The sequence below is a fragment of the Manacus vitellinus genome, unplaced genomic scaffold, assembly GCF_001715985.3.
Source record: "Manacus vitellinus isolate BGI_N305 unplaced genomic scaffold, ASM171598v3 scaffold_1_pilon, whole genome shotgun sequence".
Taxonomy (NCBI): Eukaryota; Metazoa; Chordata; class Aves; order Passeriformes; family Pipridae; genus Manacus; species Manacus vitellinus.
In genome coordinates this window covers 24,010,544-24,028,458 of record NW_021939396.1, presented here as the reverse complement: position 1 = coordinate 24,028,458, position 17,915 = coordinate 24,010,544, and the positions used below count along the sequence as shown (strand labels likewise).

At 38.6% G+C, this 17,915-nt stretch overlaps 1 protein-coding gene across 6 annotated transcripts in view; it reads right to left on the bottom strand.

The window, feature by feature from the left end:
* The window catches only part of RUNX1T1 (RUNX1 partner transcriptional co-repressor 1), a 112,249-nt gene that overhangs the window by 4,579 nt on the left and 89,755 nt on the right, over window positions 1–17,915 (bottom strand). For all 6 annotated transcript variants that reach the window (XM_008922106.4, XM_018078610.3, XM_018078617.2 and 3 more), the window contains 2 exons: window positions 14,491–14,559; window positions 8,384–8,574 (listed from right to left, as the gene is read on the bottom strand). In XM_008922106.4, coding sequence (XP_008920354.1) covers window positions 8,384–8,574; window positions 14,491–14,559 — 260 coding nt within the window. The remainder of the gene's footprint in view (window positions 1–8,383; window positions 8,575–14,490; window positions 14,560–17,915) is intronic.

Below are 17,915 nucleotides of genomic sequence, written 5' to 3'. Positions count from 1 at the left end.
ACTTCTGGCAGTGAACAGTTAAGCTAGAGCCTAAATCTTTGGCAGGAGAGGGAAGCCACTGAAGAATATGTGTGCTTATTCACTTTAACACACTCTATAGCTCTGCCAGCTGGATGCTGGAACACAGCCAATCCTTAAGTGATATTCCTCAACTACTTTAAAAACTAATTCCCAATTTCAGAATCAAACAAAGACCTAAATCCAAAACAGTATTTTAAGGAAATTAGACATTTAATTGGAATCAAGTGGCTTCTTTAGAAAATATCACTATGTTAGTTCCATTTTCCCCCTTTTTGCTATTTTTTATTGTTTTGGATGGTTGGTTGGTTGTTTTTTTGCATAGGCATGTACTGGCAGATGGGGGAAGAGTAACTGCCCAGTGCTCAATTGTTCTTTGAGATTGAAATCAAAGGTACATGGCATTCTCAATTCATACTGATTAAACACACAGACTAAACCAGGTAATTACAGATACATGTGTTGGGGACTTTTTTTTTAAATTCATAAAATTGTTCCCATCTTTAAAAACACTTTAAAAAAAGGTGGAATTACCAACACACAGAAACAGATGTTTCTGGTAGTTGAACGTCAGGAATTCAGACTCCTTGTCTGGCATCACCTGGTTTTGATTCAGTGTTCATTGTTTTGGGTTCTTTTTGCTCATACTCTGTCCAGTGCTGGAGAGGTAAATCCACCTTTAGGAACGGATGGCTGTACTATTCTTGAACACCTTTTATCTCCACAATGAAAAATAACTATAAGTCATTTAGACCACTGTACACAAACACATACACACAGACATATTTACACATACACCAAAATGACCTGACATGTTTGTATTAGCATTTCAAAGAGATACAATGACTCATCCTGCTACCAGAAAGATAACAAAGTGTGATGTCCCTGGATTCTCCTTCTTTTGCTATTCTAGTATTTCTTTACAGTTGCATCACACTAATGAAAGTTTCACTTTAACAGCTTGATGCTTGTACTGTGATCAGGAAATACAGTGTAATTCTGTTCCTGCACAGAGTTTCCACCTACTGCCATGCTTGCTGACCTCCTAGCTATTCGTTTCCAACTGAATTGCCAGCCCTGGGTTTGGCACTTATTTCCCTTTATCCCCTCCCCTGAAAACAAATTCACACGCACAAAACCTCCCCATGCAGACTTTTCTGAAAAGACACTTTTCCCCACATGGAATAATGTTGAAATCAGCCAGTAACTGCCCAGGTGCAGGAATTACTCCCTTATGCAGATCTGTTAGCAACATTGAAGTGCATGGTTTAATTGTGTGGGAATTATTATGAGGATGTCAAACTTGACCTGTTCAAGCATCTGTTTAGTTAATACAGGTCAGCTTCTGAGGAACCTTCATTTTGCCTCCCTTTTTGAGGAAAGCCTATCTGCACACACAGAACTGTCTCCAGATGTGACCAGAGTCACCATACAGTACATCAGTATCTTACCCCAAGACCTGATGTCAGAAAATAGTAATTTAATTTTAACAGTATGGGTTCAACATTCTTATTAAAATAGACATCAGCCTATCTAGAACATGAAAAGTGATACATATGTGCAAGATTTTAATGAAGTGGTAAAGCACTAAGCTGGCTCCTTACATGATTCCTTAATGTGTCCTACATTGTTTGGTATGTGATTTTGTCCATTGGACATATTATTTCTAATTTAACAGGTCATTACAGCTTTAGCGTAATTGTGGGAATAAAAGCACATAAACTACAAGAATTTCAAAATAAATGTTACAGTTCACCCTTATTCAACAACTTATTGCATTTAAAAATTACCATAGTGCAAATTAGCATGAAGAAGCACACATGTCATGGGGAGCTTGCACTGTGATAGTAGCTGGATTTGATGTGCGGAACCCTCTGTCCTACAGCCCTCACCATTGTGGCCATTCATTGCTCCTTCCTGTGTGCAAGTACTGAAAAACAGCAGTAAAGATCAGGCTTGGGCACTGTAACCTTTGGAAACAGGTGCTTCCTGTTCACACTGTTGGCTGATAGCCTCAAATTCTACCAAAGAAAATCCAGGCTCAAGATGCCAGCTACTAGCCTGGGCTGTGCTTCACATGCCTCTGCTGCTCACGTATTTCAAATCGATCCAGCTATAACAGACAGAGCTTGAGCTCACTATGGGACTGAACATACTCGAGGTATTTTCCCTCCTGGGATGCTGTAGCAGGTACCAGCAAAATGGAGCATCCTTGTTGAACTGTGCAGACAGCATCTTGGACAACAGGTGACCACAACGTCACAAGGTGGCAATCTTCATACAAGGGCATATGACCACAACTATGGACTGCTTTACACATTATTTAAGACTCTCTATCTCCTAGTATTGGCAAGATCTAGCCTAGAGCACTGTCCAGGATGGGTTGGGATGATGCACTCCAAATACCGCAAATCAAGTAAGACTAGTAAGACTTGGAAAGAACCTGGAGAATGGAAGCCAGAATAATCAGAAATCAGACAAACACAGGCTATGAGAAGAGATTGAATGAACTCAGACTGTTAAACCTAAGGTGAGATGGTAGCCTGAGAGGGGACAGTAGCACCCAAACATCACTGCAGTGAATGGCTAAATCTGTGTGTACACAGACAAGCAGAAGTAATGGGATCAAACATCTGTTAAGGACAGGCAAAAATTGCCTAGAGGTGCTGAAGAATCTCCATCATTAAAGTACAGATAAAGCAGGTATCTTACAGGAATGATTCAGCTGGAGTTGATCATGGATTGAGAAAGGGAGTAGCTGATCTCTCAAAGCCTCTGGTGGTCTATATCTCCATCTTTAGGTAGTGACCTACTACACTGCACTTCCAGCTTGTGCTCTACAGAGTTCCAGATGTAGCTAAAACTACAAGGAGGACTGGATTGCAGCTCAACTCTACACTGATTTGCCTGTGAACCAGTGGGGTTATACAAAAGGCCAGATTCTCAGACTACACAATTCAATTTAACTTCTCTACCTTGAAAATGGATTAATTCAATGAAATTGGGCTAAATTACACCAGATGGGAATCTCACTCTGAATTTATGCCACCGATCATATTTCATCCTCCTCTTTCAACTGACAAGGAACATCAGTCTTAGGTCAGAGCCTTATCTTAGGTCAAACTCTTAATTCTTATGCATTTAAGCTTCCATCTTCAAACAGCAGAACTCAAAAACTTCTGTTTGCCACCATGAAAATTTTTAAAAACAAATGGTTTCCATTTCTGTGGTCTCCAGTACCAGAACACACACTTGTCAATAATTTTGCCCATCCTGTTGTTTTTATCTCTGAAATAGTCAACCACAATTGAGTATTTGCTTTCCTCTGACATCTCCAACTGAGACTTAGGATAGAGGTTGCTTAAGTAAGACAAAAAAAACCCTTGCTCTGTCATCTTTGAGAAATTCTGGATTTCCTCAGTTTACCATGAAAGGAAGCATGGCTGGGTAGGAAGAACACAGATTTTTCCCGTTTCTGCAATGCCCATGGCATTCAAAACTCTACCACTGCTAACCACAAGAAAAGGAACATCTAGAAATCACTGAAACCACAGTGGCGTAAACAAAGACTGTATGAGCTGCTGAATAGCAGTAAAAAACCCAGCAAAGTTGTTTACGAGAATTTTATCCAAGACTCATTAGAAAGGGAAACATATTGGTACTTCAGAAATTCCCACGCTGCGTCAAAATGACATTTGAACCTTTAGATGTTTCTAGTAAAGTTACACCTATCACTGAACACTGCAGGCTTGCCCAAGCCACTGTTTATTGTGTGAAATACATCAATGTTCATTTAAGTCAGCGAAGAGTAGCTAAATCCTGAAAACAGAAGTACAGAGCAGCATATGGAGAAGACGAGCAAGCTGGCTAACCAGGCTTAGCTTAGCAGTCTGGGGCAGTGACAATGTTCACATCACATCTGGACTGATCCTGCGCAGAGCACATCGCTCTGGCGCCTCTGTACCACCCACCACTGCAGGGGATGATGTGCTACTTTCCAAGAGACGCTCAGCCAAAAAAATTAAACATTAGCTGACACAAGTATTAAATTTAATACCAGCCTAAAAACTAGGCTTGCCTGAATCACACCATCTGATGCTCAGAGTCAGCTTTGCTGGCACAGTCCTGGTCTCAATGGATTGGTCATCAGAGATTGAAACCAGCTGTCTTCAAAACGTCAGGTGTGATATTCACATACAACATGAACTGCTGCAATATAAACAAGCCCTAACATTACACATCTCCTAAAAGCAGTGTTGGACCATTACATATCCATTTTATCTGAGCAGATGTCAGCATCTGCTTTAAGTAGAGAGAACTGAAACATTTGTGTTCCTTCCCTGTCCCCAGCCTCCATTCTACTCAAAAGTGAGGAAGAACACTGAGTGTCAGATTTTTCAATGGCATTTTATACCACAGCAGAAAGACAGATGTTTTGAGGATCCCACCCCCTCTTACAATCTGGGCAGCCAGTCTCTTTGCTAAGCTGTTCACCCTTACTATTAAAACTGATTTGCACAACAGTACATTGCAGCCAAAGCAAGCACTGCAGTCATTTAAGAGTAGGCTGCTCACATATGTTTCTGTACTTAGCCAAGTCAACTACTGATGAATGGGTCATCTTTTGTAAAGTATCTGTAAGGAACTGGTAAAGAAATAATTGTGGTTCAGGAGCAGTCATGCTGACAGGTAGGACTTCTCCTGGTCCTTTTGCCTTCCAACAGCAGAGTGCTCTGTTAGCTGATTCTTAACTAATTTCAGTAACAGAAAATCACAAACACATCCTGGTCATTTGCAAGGCCTTATGTGAAGAAACTATGGAAATCTTTAGAAAGTCAATGCACAGACACTGAATCAGGGGCACTGCCAATTAAATTGTGCTGAACAATTCAAACATAAGTAAAGAGCAATAGTTCAACAAGAGATCAGGTCAGGGTTAGAAATTCTATAGTTAGAAAATTATACTATGTAATGTGGTGATTCTCAAAATATTGTAGACCACTTCTTAAAAGTCAAGATACTTCCAAATATCACACCTCTCCTATTAGTCTTCTTACTGTCCTATGCTCCCATAATTTTGGTCTGGTCAGCATAACATGCCCAACTTCACTTTTTTCTTGTAGACAATCATGCACTCAGGGATGCTATTTTTTCTGGGTTAAAACCAAAGCAAACCAGAACACCAAAAAACCCCAAACAAACCCAGAAAAAACACACAAAAACAACAACATCAACAAAGAATATTAGAGACCCAATCTACCTAAAAGGTCTTGGATGAGGAGACCTCATATTATCTTAGAATTATAAAAATTACGAAAATCCTGAGTGCTAGTTAATCCTTGGTACTAGTTATCACTTTGAGCTCTGGAGCAGACTGCAATAAAAATTATGCCACAAAGTTCTCACACCAGAACAGCTTCAAGAAGCCTCAGCTAGGTCCAGGCTGCATTTTACTGAATAAAAAATGAATAGCTGTAAGGGAGAAACCTTGCCAATAGACAGGGAGTGGCCATATCAGATGAAAATTATATCTGATACATTAGAAACCCAGTGCCAAATTCACATCTCCATTCATGGTTTCAACAGCCAAAGGAACAAATGACACCCATGGGAGAAATATTCTCTGTCAGGAACTCATAGAGGTTATACAGCAGCCTACACTGCGCTGTCTTGCAGGCCTTGGTGTAATGTCCCACCAAGGATAAGAAATGAGGAGGGATGCTCAGCCTTCCCCCTCTAGACCTGTAAGACTGCAGAAGCTGCATTTCAACAGTCTCATATTTGAAACTGGAAATATTTTAGCCCTAGAAATTTTACTCCAGTGTCTTATGTACACAGGCATCTGTGTTGCTGGAATTGTTCTGCTGAAAGCTGTAAACAGAGAAAGGTTTATGGAGACTTATAACCTAGACAAATGAGGAGGGACATCCACAGAGAATGAACACCAAAGCAAATGTGGAGTTGTACTCCTCAAACTCAAAAAACACAAGGTCTCATCACCAAAGAAACACCTTTCAAATACTGGTAAAATAATATCCTGTCCTCAAAGATGAAGGAAAAGGCCAGTCTATTCTTACAGGAGTCACCCGTGGGAAAAATAAGACAGGTAATTGTGAGAAGCATCACCCTAACTCTCTGGAGTTTGTCATAATTAGAAACTAAAGAGGAACTACTTATATATAGACATATCTAACTCCCAAACAAGTATTGCCGTCATCTCCCTTCACAGTTAATTAAGCACCTGTAAACACAAACTGAGCAAACCTGAGTTCTCTCTGATGGCTTACTAAAACTTGCACTTTCCATCTCAAAACAACCACCCTGTGTGGACACTCATGTACCACACAGGGGTGAAAGCTGCAGGACCAGGACACCAGACTTTATTTCTCGGTCCAGGAGGCTTGTGACCTCCCTGAGGACACACAGCCCTGAGAACATCTATAACCTTATGAGACACATTTCATTAGAGAGCAATTAAAAGGACTGTTTGCCCGAAGTCCCATTCCCAAGAAGTGAAAAACCTCGTAATCACTTCTGCCGGAGAAGAAGTAAAGATGTCTGTTGTTATATGGCTTTTTCCAGAGCTTTGACTGCTCAGGATTTAATTACAGCACACAAACTCTCTATGCATTCCTTTGAATACACATTTGCTTGTGGAAAAATGGGCTGTGTGTATTGGCACATAAGTACTTCCTCTGTCCTGCTTACACTGTATCAGTTCACTAAACAGATTTAATTTGCTGTTTCCTCTAAAGGCATTTATCTTTGGAATTTTGGTTTTAACAATAGGCGTCTCTTGTATATATACACACACAAAATGACAGCTCTTTAATGATGCTATGTCAGAAAAATGCCCTTTCTATGAATAGTGCAGCAAAAATGTCCTTGAGTATCTTAGATACAAAAGGCCAATAAATTGAATTTATGTCTCATTTAATCTACAGTGGAACAGTTAGTACTTAAAGGGTACATACACTTCCCCTGGTCCCTTTCTTCCTGAGAAACTTTCAGATGCTGAAAATCAATTCCTTTTGTCTCCTTGTTATTCATCTGCTACACATTAAGGAGAAACTCTGGGCATTCAGTGATCCCACAATGGTCTTTCATCTCCAGAGAAGCCTGGTATGAATTAAAATCTTATGCTCCCTCAAATTACAGATGCATACTGCAGCATGCCACTGACTTATCTGCTTGTGATTTCTGCCAGTGTTCTCATCGTGCTGCAGCCAGCTCATCTGCATCTTTCAACTGAAGTGACTCTTCTATAACACTGCCCATCCAGTCCACAGAAAGTGTTTATACATGAGTGTACACAAATATATGTCCCACATAACAGGTTCTGCTATCTACTCTTTTTCCCAACTCCCTGCTGTTTAAAATTTACATTAAAAAGTGGGTTTACGACAGTCAAGATGTTCGTATAAGAACAATAAATACTTCATGAAGGTAACGCTCTTTCACTTCAGTGGTCTTGAGAAGTGGAGATTGTATACAAAAACTTTAACTGACGTAATTTCTTTGTCGTGTCTGTTTTTAAGAGCAGTTTTAACTTAGGACTCTGTTTTTCTATAAGAGGCATAAAATTTAATTGCTATCTAGACTGATGCTGCACTGGTCAAACACACGCTGCTCTTTCACTCCCAGCTTCCAGCCAGTCATAGTGTCAGATGTCCTGTACCACAATAATTCAAGGTTTTACACTCTCAGGTTGGAAAGTACATCAAGGCTTAACATACTTATTCTTGTTTTACTCTTTGTTCTTTCAGTCTATTTTTCCTCCTTCCATATGCTGCCCACTCCTTGACTCTGAAATACTCCCTGCAGCCAAAGCAACACATTCAAAATAAGGAAACACTTCCAAATTTACATTAACATTCTGTCCTACAGGAGCCATCATCTTTTGCTAATCTCTTCTACATCGAACACTTTCCCCAGACAAGCTTTTAGCCAACTTGTTCTACAATCTCTTACATGTATAATTTCTTTGTCTAAATTAGATTCGTCAAATGTTTTCCACTGAGCAATCTTATTTATCCAGTGTGGCAGTTTAAAGAGCTTTAAAATGAAGCTACTGAAAAGCCAAGTTAGAACAGCAACGTGCACTTTATATGTAACCCTGAAGAGCAGTTAAGAGGTGAGAACACAGCTCAAGTTCACTAGCTATTTTGGGCTCAGATTACTACACAGTCAAGAAAATTTGGAACTCAGTGTATGCCTGGAATACATGTCCAAAGCAACTGGGTGAAGAGTTAATGGTGGGCACTGATCTCCTGTGTCACGCAAACAGCCTATGCCAGAATAAAGCCATCTCAGATGCACGTATGCTTTGCAGCCACAGGTGATGTTTGCCCAGCAAGGTCCTTACCTCACTTGAATCCTCCTGCTGATTGATAACAGCTAGTGCGTCCTCTGCAGCCTGGCGCTTGGCTTCGGCAACAGTGCGCTCCATCTTGGCTCTCTCTGAAGTGATCATGTCGTGAGCTTTCCGCTCCGCCTCTGACACTGCCTTCTGCAACTCAGCCATCGCCTGGCGCTTGACCTCATTGACAGCTTCCTCTGCAAAGGAGGGAAGAAATCCTCATCAGCACAGGACGTTTGGCACGGGGCTATGTGGGACTGATGCAGGAAATGCATCACTATTACTGTGTTGAGATTATTCTCAATTATGACAGTCTTCATTCTGAGTAGAGAGATACAGAGGAATCTAGTTCCTCAAGAATCTTCAAGACCACTGAGGTGCTTGTCTACTTCCCCATCACCAAAGTATCTAACTTGTGATGATTCTTGCTATTTTGATTCACAGTCAGTACTTCTTTCGGTACAGTCATTTCAGATCTCTGGCACAATGTAATTGCAATCTATTTGAACACTGGAAAACTGGTTTTGCAGCACAGATAAACAGGTTTGACAATAATTATTATTTTAACATGATATTACAGACTTTTTAAAAAAATTATCCTTAAGCTCTGGAAATTAAGACAGGATTTACAGTCTTTAACAATTCTTTCCCCCATATGTTAATAAACAAATACATGAAGCTAAAAAACCCCAAGAGTTTACATAAAAATTTTAAATCACTCGTCTAATATCTTTTCCCGGACATACAGTTTTATGAGACAAAATTTGTTTATGAGCATTCATTTGACCCCTTGATCTCTCCTTCAAATCCATATTTATACTTGAAGACTCAACTTCCTGGCTCCGCTGAGCTCTGGAGCACACCCTGGCCAGCAAGGCTTCGGCACACAGTTAACACTGAGCAGGGGCACACCGCTTCATTAAACTGAAACCTTTATGTTTCTTGTAAAACAACTACAGTTTGAACCCTTTCTTTGGTATATACTAGTGTCATATTTTTTATTCCAGAAAACATGGATTGTCTCAAATCGGTTATTTGGGTTTTGATGCAAGAAGGGTGCAAAAATTTTACTAATGAACAGTCTTTTAATTGACAACTAAAACAAGTAATTTCTTTTTTTTTTAATTAGCTGCTCTAATTAACAAGGAAACCATCCTCCCCCTGAATTAGTTTATCTAATTTTCATCTTTATTCAAAGCAAAATGACAATGATTAATTGAAAATTTAATAAGCAGTAATTATTAACTTGGCAAACCTAGTACCAATTAACACTCTATTAAAACTAATTATGACATGTTTCATTCAAGTGTTTGCTCTTAATTGTTTCATGCACTTAGAAACCACCTTAATTAAATGTTCTGTTTAATTAAAAACATAGATTTCTATTAAAAATGTTTTACTGTAGATTAAAATCTAAGTATTAGATCGGTGTTACAGGTTTGAATTTTAGTCCATGTATTTAGCCCATGTATTTGTGTGCACACACATGCACACAGACCTAACCCTTACCTACAGATAGTCTGTCACTCTCTTGAGTTATGTCTGATAGCTCTGCACTTGCTGTTAAAAAATAAGAACTACATGAAGTATCCATTTTCAGTTATTAAGTAAATTACAATAAAGCCTTAACTTTAAGCCATGTACTGAACTGAAACTGAACTAATTAAAATGAAAGAAGAGTTCCACTGAGGGTATGTGTGCGTGTTACATGTGTGTATGTCTGCAAGAGATGTTTCAACTGAAGTTATCAAGGGGGTGGGGAAGGATTTAGAGATAAAACTTATGCCTTTATTTTTATGAGGCTGAAAATATGCCCTTATATTACCCTACCATAAATGTTGTTTAGGGGAAAGCCTCAGGAGAGGAAAAAATCATACCCTTCAACCATATAGCCAAGGCTTAATTTACTTTGAATATTCAAGGTGAATTAAAATTCTATCTAAGTGGCAATACAGGACAATAATTTTTGCTTACGATCAAAGCTACAGCTAGTCTAATTGTATATGCAAATCAGGCAATTTATATTTAAATTATGCATTCCTATTCTAGTCCCAGAGGCACACACTGATCAGCAAAGGGAATTGGTAGGACATTTGCAAGGTGCTTGAATATTTATTACCAACTGCAACCATTCACTGATCACGAAAAAAGAAATATACACAGGCAAACATACAGATGCAATTTTATTACCATTTTCATAAAAATGAGGCAACTTAAATACAGGCATTTCGTGTCTATGAACTGCAGTTACTAACAAAGTGGATTTCTGTAAGAAAATCTGTATTCTTTCTGGTATTTGCTGCAGATAGAAATTATCTTTGTATGGCATGATGCACTTTCATTACATCAGATAAATTCAGTTTTGTGTTTAGGTGTTTACAGTGGTTAGAAATGACAGTTTCTTATATTAGACAGAAGAAAAATATTCCAACATTTTCACAGGGACTTCTAATTTTAGTTTTTCATCCTAGCTAAGCTACTTTTCAGTCCAAATATAGAAATTGAAAATTAAATTCTATCTTCTGTATTGTAGAAGTTTTTTTGCAAAGCTTTTCAGAGCGTGAAGATGCTGAAAGTGCTTAAGAGGCCATATGCCTGATACTTTTTAATTGGCTTAAACTATGGATTAGATTTTAGTATTTCCATTAACTTTGATGACAGAATTCGTGTTGTGCTATACTAAGTGTGAAAACAAATAATTAAAATACGTTGGAGGTTTTGGTGACAATGTACCGTCATTATTTCAATATACCGTGAACTCATGAACACTCAAATAAACTAGACAAAATTTCGTATCACTGATTTTCTTCACAGCTTCTCAAACTAAATGTTTCCACTACCTACTGATATTTTATAGACATTGAATTCAGGCTACATAGTTTAAGATAACAAAAAAGACTGTCATATCTGTGCAGGAAAAGTTATGGGTGATAGTGAAGGAGATTTTATTTGCCTTGACAATGCTGAGCAATGAAGATAAGAATGATAGTGGTACTCTTCCTTTCTCTGCACTTCCAGAGAAAGGAAGAGAGATTAGATTCCAAGATCAGAAAACATAAATCTGGAAGTTTTTAAAAACCAAGTATCTAAGATGCATGTACCTGCATCCTTTGCCTTCCCAACAACACTAAGCATTTTTGGCACAAACTCACTCATCATTTTAGGAATGCAGCTGAAATCTTTGAGTAGTGATAACTCATGAGAGAAGCTCCAGGAAGGAAACAGCTTGTGTGGAATAGGCATTACTCAGCGCCGTCTGAGGTCCTTGCCGCAGACTCAGGAGAGGTACTCGGCTCATCCTTCACCCAACATGATGATTCACCAGCCAGCTCCTGGTCACCTCTCTCACATCATGGGCACACTTGGTCCACATGATGAGAAAAGAAAGGTGGTGGGCAGATATGCAGTCCTGTGCCACCACAACATTTTGCACCATCTCACTTTCAGGTTGACCCTGGCAAAGGGGGCCATCAACACTCGGTGACAAGAGTTATCTCAGCATCCTATCCCAAAATGCACCATCTCTTTCTCAGGACTAGTCTGTACTATGTGCAGGACCCTTACTGTCTTTGTACAACAAAGTATGATCATTTCACACCTCTTTTGTAGCTCCAGAGCTTACAAATGGACTGCCATGGACAATGGGCCTGGCTAAGTGGCAGGAGATGGCTGGAAGACAGTTTCTGCATGTCACAGAAGAAACTATGGCAGCAGCCCACTCTCTCTCCCAGAGAGGCCTAGGACCCTCTCTGTATTTAATAAAGACAAATAGGTATTTCCAGAGACCAAGCCATTCAACTCATGATCTGACCAATCCTCATTACCTGCCTGCCTCCTTGGTGAGGAGCACCAAGAACTTGTCTTGGACTCTTCATCTCCATATCCGTACTTCAAAGAGGTGAATCAAGGCATTGATGACTGCTTTCTACTGACGTATGAAACTGAATTGGGCTCGCATGACTTTAACTCACAAGGTACTGCAAAATATGTTCTTACTTCAACAATCACAAAAGCACATGTCTAACTTGGTATATTTAAATAATTACACTGGAGTCTATTGATCTCCAAAAGTTTAAAGTGAATCCCTTTTCCACATGCTTTTGAGATTGCTTAACTGTTTTTATGCCACATTCTTTCCATGCAATGGATTCAGCATCCCAAACAGACTTTCATACTTGATTCAGCTGTCTGTACACTTGTCTTTATAGATATTTGACAGACCAAGAGATCTACACTGAGACAGCAGAAATTACCTCTGAGAGATTTGTAGCCTTCTTAACTGGCAGTTGCAGCCCAGCCAGGAAACTATGGAGCATCTCAAATGGCATTAGAGACCTATTCTCACAGAGCTGAAGGCTTTACTGCCTTGAAGTGATCATGAAATTGTGGAGATCTCCAACTTCAGTGCACCCTCCTGAAAATGCAAGCCCATGATTTATGAAAGCAGTATGCTTTCTGATGTTTGACTACACTTGGAAGCAGATACAAGTATGCATCCTGCAAAGAGTCATACTTTTTTTTCTCCAATTCACAGGCATGCTCAGTTGATTTAAGCCCACATCAGCCTGAAAACAGGAAACTGGAAATAGGACAAAAGGAAAAGCTTTATTTCAAAGGCACTGATGACATAAATGTTCACAGGATGACATGCCACAGCTTCTGTGCACTACCGTTGTGGGTATATGTAATGTGAATGCACATCCAATTTTATAACTCAAGTCAAAAGCTTCAATGAACTTGTGCTAACTACGAAGAAACTTTTTTCTTTTTTGCATTGCACCTATGAGACATAAATGACCTGATATGCCAAGTGACATAAAATCCTAGATTTTACAAGAGGAATGAAGGTTTTGAAATTCAACTCAACAATGCTCCTCTTACTGAGGTTTTTCTAGGACTGCATATTTCTTTTATATTTTTTATTTAAGATGTTAAATATGGAAAAACAAATTATAAAAATACTTTCAGGTACTCAGTTACAAAGGCTACGCTTTCCTTGGATAAAAAGAAAAATATGTACCTTGCTATTTTTCACAGAAAATGCAATAATTCTAAAAACATCGATATATTAAAAGATGTAGACTTTACATGATAAACCCGTATGACACACAAAACACAACAGTATGCCAGCATAACATTTTTACATGTATGCTCTGTATCTTGTTTAAAATACAATGGAAAGCAGCAAACATTTACAGGAGATTTGATCAGAAAGCATCAAAACTGCTGCGTATTTGCCATTTAGTCATTAACTGCTGCTCAGGCAGGTGCTGTAGACTTCACGGTTATACAGGTGTTCAAAAGGAGGGGGGGGTGTATGAGTGTACATACAGAAGCTCAACTACCTCGCTGGAGTTCAAGAGCTGCCTCCAGGCCCCTCCGAAAACAAGGAAGCTATGATGTCAGTGTCAAAAGAGCAAAGGTTTAGCTCCAGCACCACAGTGGGATCCCCGCTAGGAAACTCCTGTGCTTAGGCAGAGTTTCAAAGTGTTGAAGAAAACTTAGCACAGCGACAACTTGGGCACAGGGTGCTTTCCAGGAATGGGCAGATGCTGTCAATGCTGCTGCAAACACCCAGAGCAGCTGCAGAGATGCTAACTTGCTTGCTTAATTGAAAACTTTGCAGGTTTATGAGCACAGGCTTCACTGGGGGCTGATGGGCACATAATCTTTTTAAAATTAAAAATAGTTACAATGTATACTTGAAGTTTTGTCTCTAACAGGTGTACTTAGTTTTTTTCACCTCCTTTGGGAATTCTTACCTTAACTAGGTAAGAATCTTGAAGTTTAAATAAAAACACAACCCCCCGCACTTTTTTTTAAATTGCTAACAGACTGAAACTTTAACATATCAAGTTTCAGCCAGAAACCATTAGAAGCCCTGAAAATAGGGGTTCTTATTGGAAGTACTGGTATTCCCCTAACTATAGTAGCAGATGTTTGTATTATAAAATTATTTAATGTCCCGGTCAGTTCCAGTTTAAGATTATTAAACACAATTTCTTCCTGTTACTAGTAAGCCCTTCCCCCGCCTCCCCATTCCTCACATCAGTACATTAACAACTGCACACAGCTGCCAGAAGACTAAGCTGGTGTTTTTAAACAGTTCTTACCAGCTTTCTTCCAGATCTCCTCTGGCACATATCCAGACGCAGGCCTGTGAAGGAATTCCCGATGAGATTCTGCAGGAGGAGAGCATGCAGAGGGAAAAAGAAAGAGCATCATAAGCAATGCTTGCTTGTTGAGAACAAGGCTTAGAGAAATACCTCTTCCCTTTACTTATTGCTCAGACAAAAAAATCATGTAAGGTTTTTCTTTCCTCAAAACAAAACGGATGCCATGGCCACAGCTCATGAATGTCACATAGACCAGATCAATGTTTATAACTTGAATGTCTGATCCTAGCCAGGCTAAGACTAGTTCACTTTATTTTTATTTTACAGTGTTTTGACTCAACTCTATATGACAGTTTCCACACTTCTAGGGCAGGCTTTGCAAGATGAATTGAGGGAGTGACATGATTTATCCTTTGTCATTATACTCAAGAAAAGGAAGAAGAAAGAGGGCAACAGTGCAGGTTGGGCACCTCTGCTCTGTGCAAACAGAATGGCTACTGACAAGTGCAGATAAAAGCCAAGATGTCATTCCAGTGATCAAATAAGCTGTCCACAGAAAAAGAGAGGGGTGTTTCTCTGTGTTCAGAGCTATGCTTTCCTATATCTGAGCCCATGTTGGCAACTATAGCTCCAAGAGTTTGAAAAATAGAACCTTTAACTTTACGTTAAGCCCTAAATACATGTGCTGCCAAACAACCTTGCTAGAGTTGAAGCTCATAATTCACCCATACGTTTCAATCACATTTTGACAGCTCTTTCCCCTTCTCCTCTTTTTTTTTTTTTTAAGAGGGTTTAACCTCTGGGCCTGGGCCTAAGGGCTCTGAAATCAGCAAGATCCCTTCCACACAGACTTCAAAGACATAAGATCACACAATACAGAAAGAAAATTCACTTGGGCTTGAAATTTAGCATACATATCCTCAGCAGATGAAAAGCTGCTCTTTTAAAATATGATTTAAAAACTGATTAACTTTTTTCAAAGTAATGGAGGAGAAAATTTTTTAAAAAATCAACCCAAACACATAAAACTAAGTTCACTGCCATGATTACTATTGTCTATGTGACTGAATTCAATTGTCTAAATAAAATAACTCAATTTGGTATATTAGAGATAGGTTTCAATATTTTCAGAGATGCTGCTAGAAATCAAACAACATATCTGAGCTTGAAATATAACAAAAGTACACATACTATTCTTTGAATACTAATTTTTACCAAATATATTCATTTTTGTACCTTAGTTATTATTCACTAACTTGGTCAAAAAGTAGTATTTTGAAGAAAAAGGTTGAATCATCAGGTTTTGTAAATAATTTTTTACACCTCTGAATGTATGCATGCAGTACTGTTTACATGCAGTAGCCTACGTAAACTTAAATGCATTTAAAAGATGACAATATTGCAGACAGATAACAAAGGTGGAAATGACGGGTTGTTTCAATTACACAGAGAATAGGGAATCCCAAACCCTGCACACTGTTTCACAGATACAGTTTCTATCACAAGAATCTGCAGACACCAACGGAGTTGACTGAATCTTCCCATCTGACCAGCAGCTGAGTGGATTTCCCTAGTTTTTCTGTTTGTCACTAAAGTATGGGATATTATGGACAATAAAATTGATTTTTGTCGGCAGAATTTCACACTTCTAGAGCATAAAGTGATGTGTGTGTGTGTGTGTGTGTGCATGGATTTTGCAAAACAGCTATTTATATTGGTTTAATCAACTTGATAGAAGACTTCAGACCCGATACCAAAAATGGGAAAATTCTCAGTATCACTTGGCTTATATGATTCTGGAAATGACAAATATTTTGGTGTACACTTCTCTCATCCCTTAAAGGCTTTCAGACTTATGGGCACAGTGCCAGTTCCGTTAGGGGGACAGAGGCAGCAGCAGAAAACATTGCTTGAAAGCTCAGAAAGTTCACTGCCTAAAGGCAAAAAATTAAACCACTCTTATTTCCTCTTCATGCAATACCTGCAGGAAAAGACCCAACCAGCCTCCAAAGGTGGCAAAACAAGAGCTTTATTGCATTCATGTCTTGTACTTTGTGTTGAGTTTTCCTGCCTGATATTTAAGGTACCATCCACTGCAAGAGGATTATAACCTTGATTTAAGTTTGTGGTACTTAGTATTAAAAGAAAAAAAAGGAGACAGAGAGAGATGTGGAACTGATTTTTGGGAACACATGACTTTCTAAAAATGGAATTCAATGACATAAATGACCAGATTGCCAGCTAATTGTTAGAATTTCCAAAACATAAACATCAATCAAGCTCTTATTCCAACCACAAATTATTTACATGAGGAATGAGATCCTCTGCAAGAAGAATTAAATCAAGAGCTTGTGAGAGACTTTCCCATAGTTTGGAATGGTGCACAAAAAAAAGACAAGAAGCACTTATGAAGATAATAAAAACCGTATTCTCCAAGCAAGAAAAATATTATTAACATTGCTATTGTTTAGGCAGTGATGATGAGTCCATGAAAACAATCATCTTCCTGAGGCTAAACTACAGGACATAACCAGAGGATACAAGTCTTATATTATTAGTATTTTTAAGGTAAGGTGTTCTTCAGCTTAAGAATCACAGAACTTGCTTATGAAAACTACAGCAAAAAAGATCTTAACTTGGACATCTAGAAAACTCAAACCAGGAGTAACATAATTGAGCAAAGTCCCTAAAATACTAAATGTAAAAGCAACTGCAAAAAGCCACAATGAGGAAAAAATAATAACTGATTGACTGCAGCACCTAGAAGTCAAAATAAATGCTGCCTGGGAAGAAACAGAATGAAATCTGACAAAATTAGGAATAACCTGAAGTGACATGGCAGTTCATACAGGAAAGGATAACAGAAAAAGCTTTACATGTCAGACATAATAACAATGGTTTTTAATGGTAAAAATGCAACAATGTTATTATGAAGACCAACTGGATGTACTATACTGCATTTACTTGAAATTCGATGGCAAGGCACAGTTTGAAAGTGTGTATTGATAATTAGTCCAGTTCCTACTGAACCAGATGAAAAAGCCCAACAAGGGAAAGAAAAAGTACATATACAAGAGAGTAATCAGTAATTGTCTGCGAAGTGCTTAAATGAAATAAAATAAGAGAGATTTTTGATATAAGAAATGGTTTTGACATTTTCTATTTTAATGTGAAATAAACTTGTGAAACAGCACGAAAGTTGTTGGACTGGAATAGAACAATACACATGAGGAAAACACACAAAAATTGGCCTTGGTTTCAGCTCTCACATTCTATTAATTATTTTGGTGGCTTTAAGATAAAGAGAACAGGTGCTGGAGAGACCTGGAGGGATATGTAGAGTTGTAAGAGCAGCAATATATATGGGTCTGGGAAGTGAAACTGAGATGAAAAGCTACGACCAAATAAAGGATATGAACTCA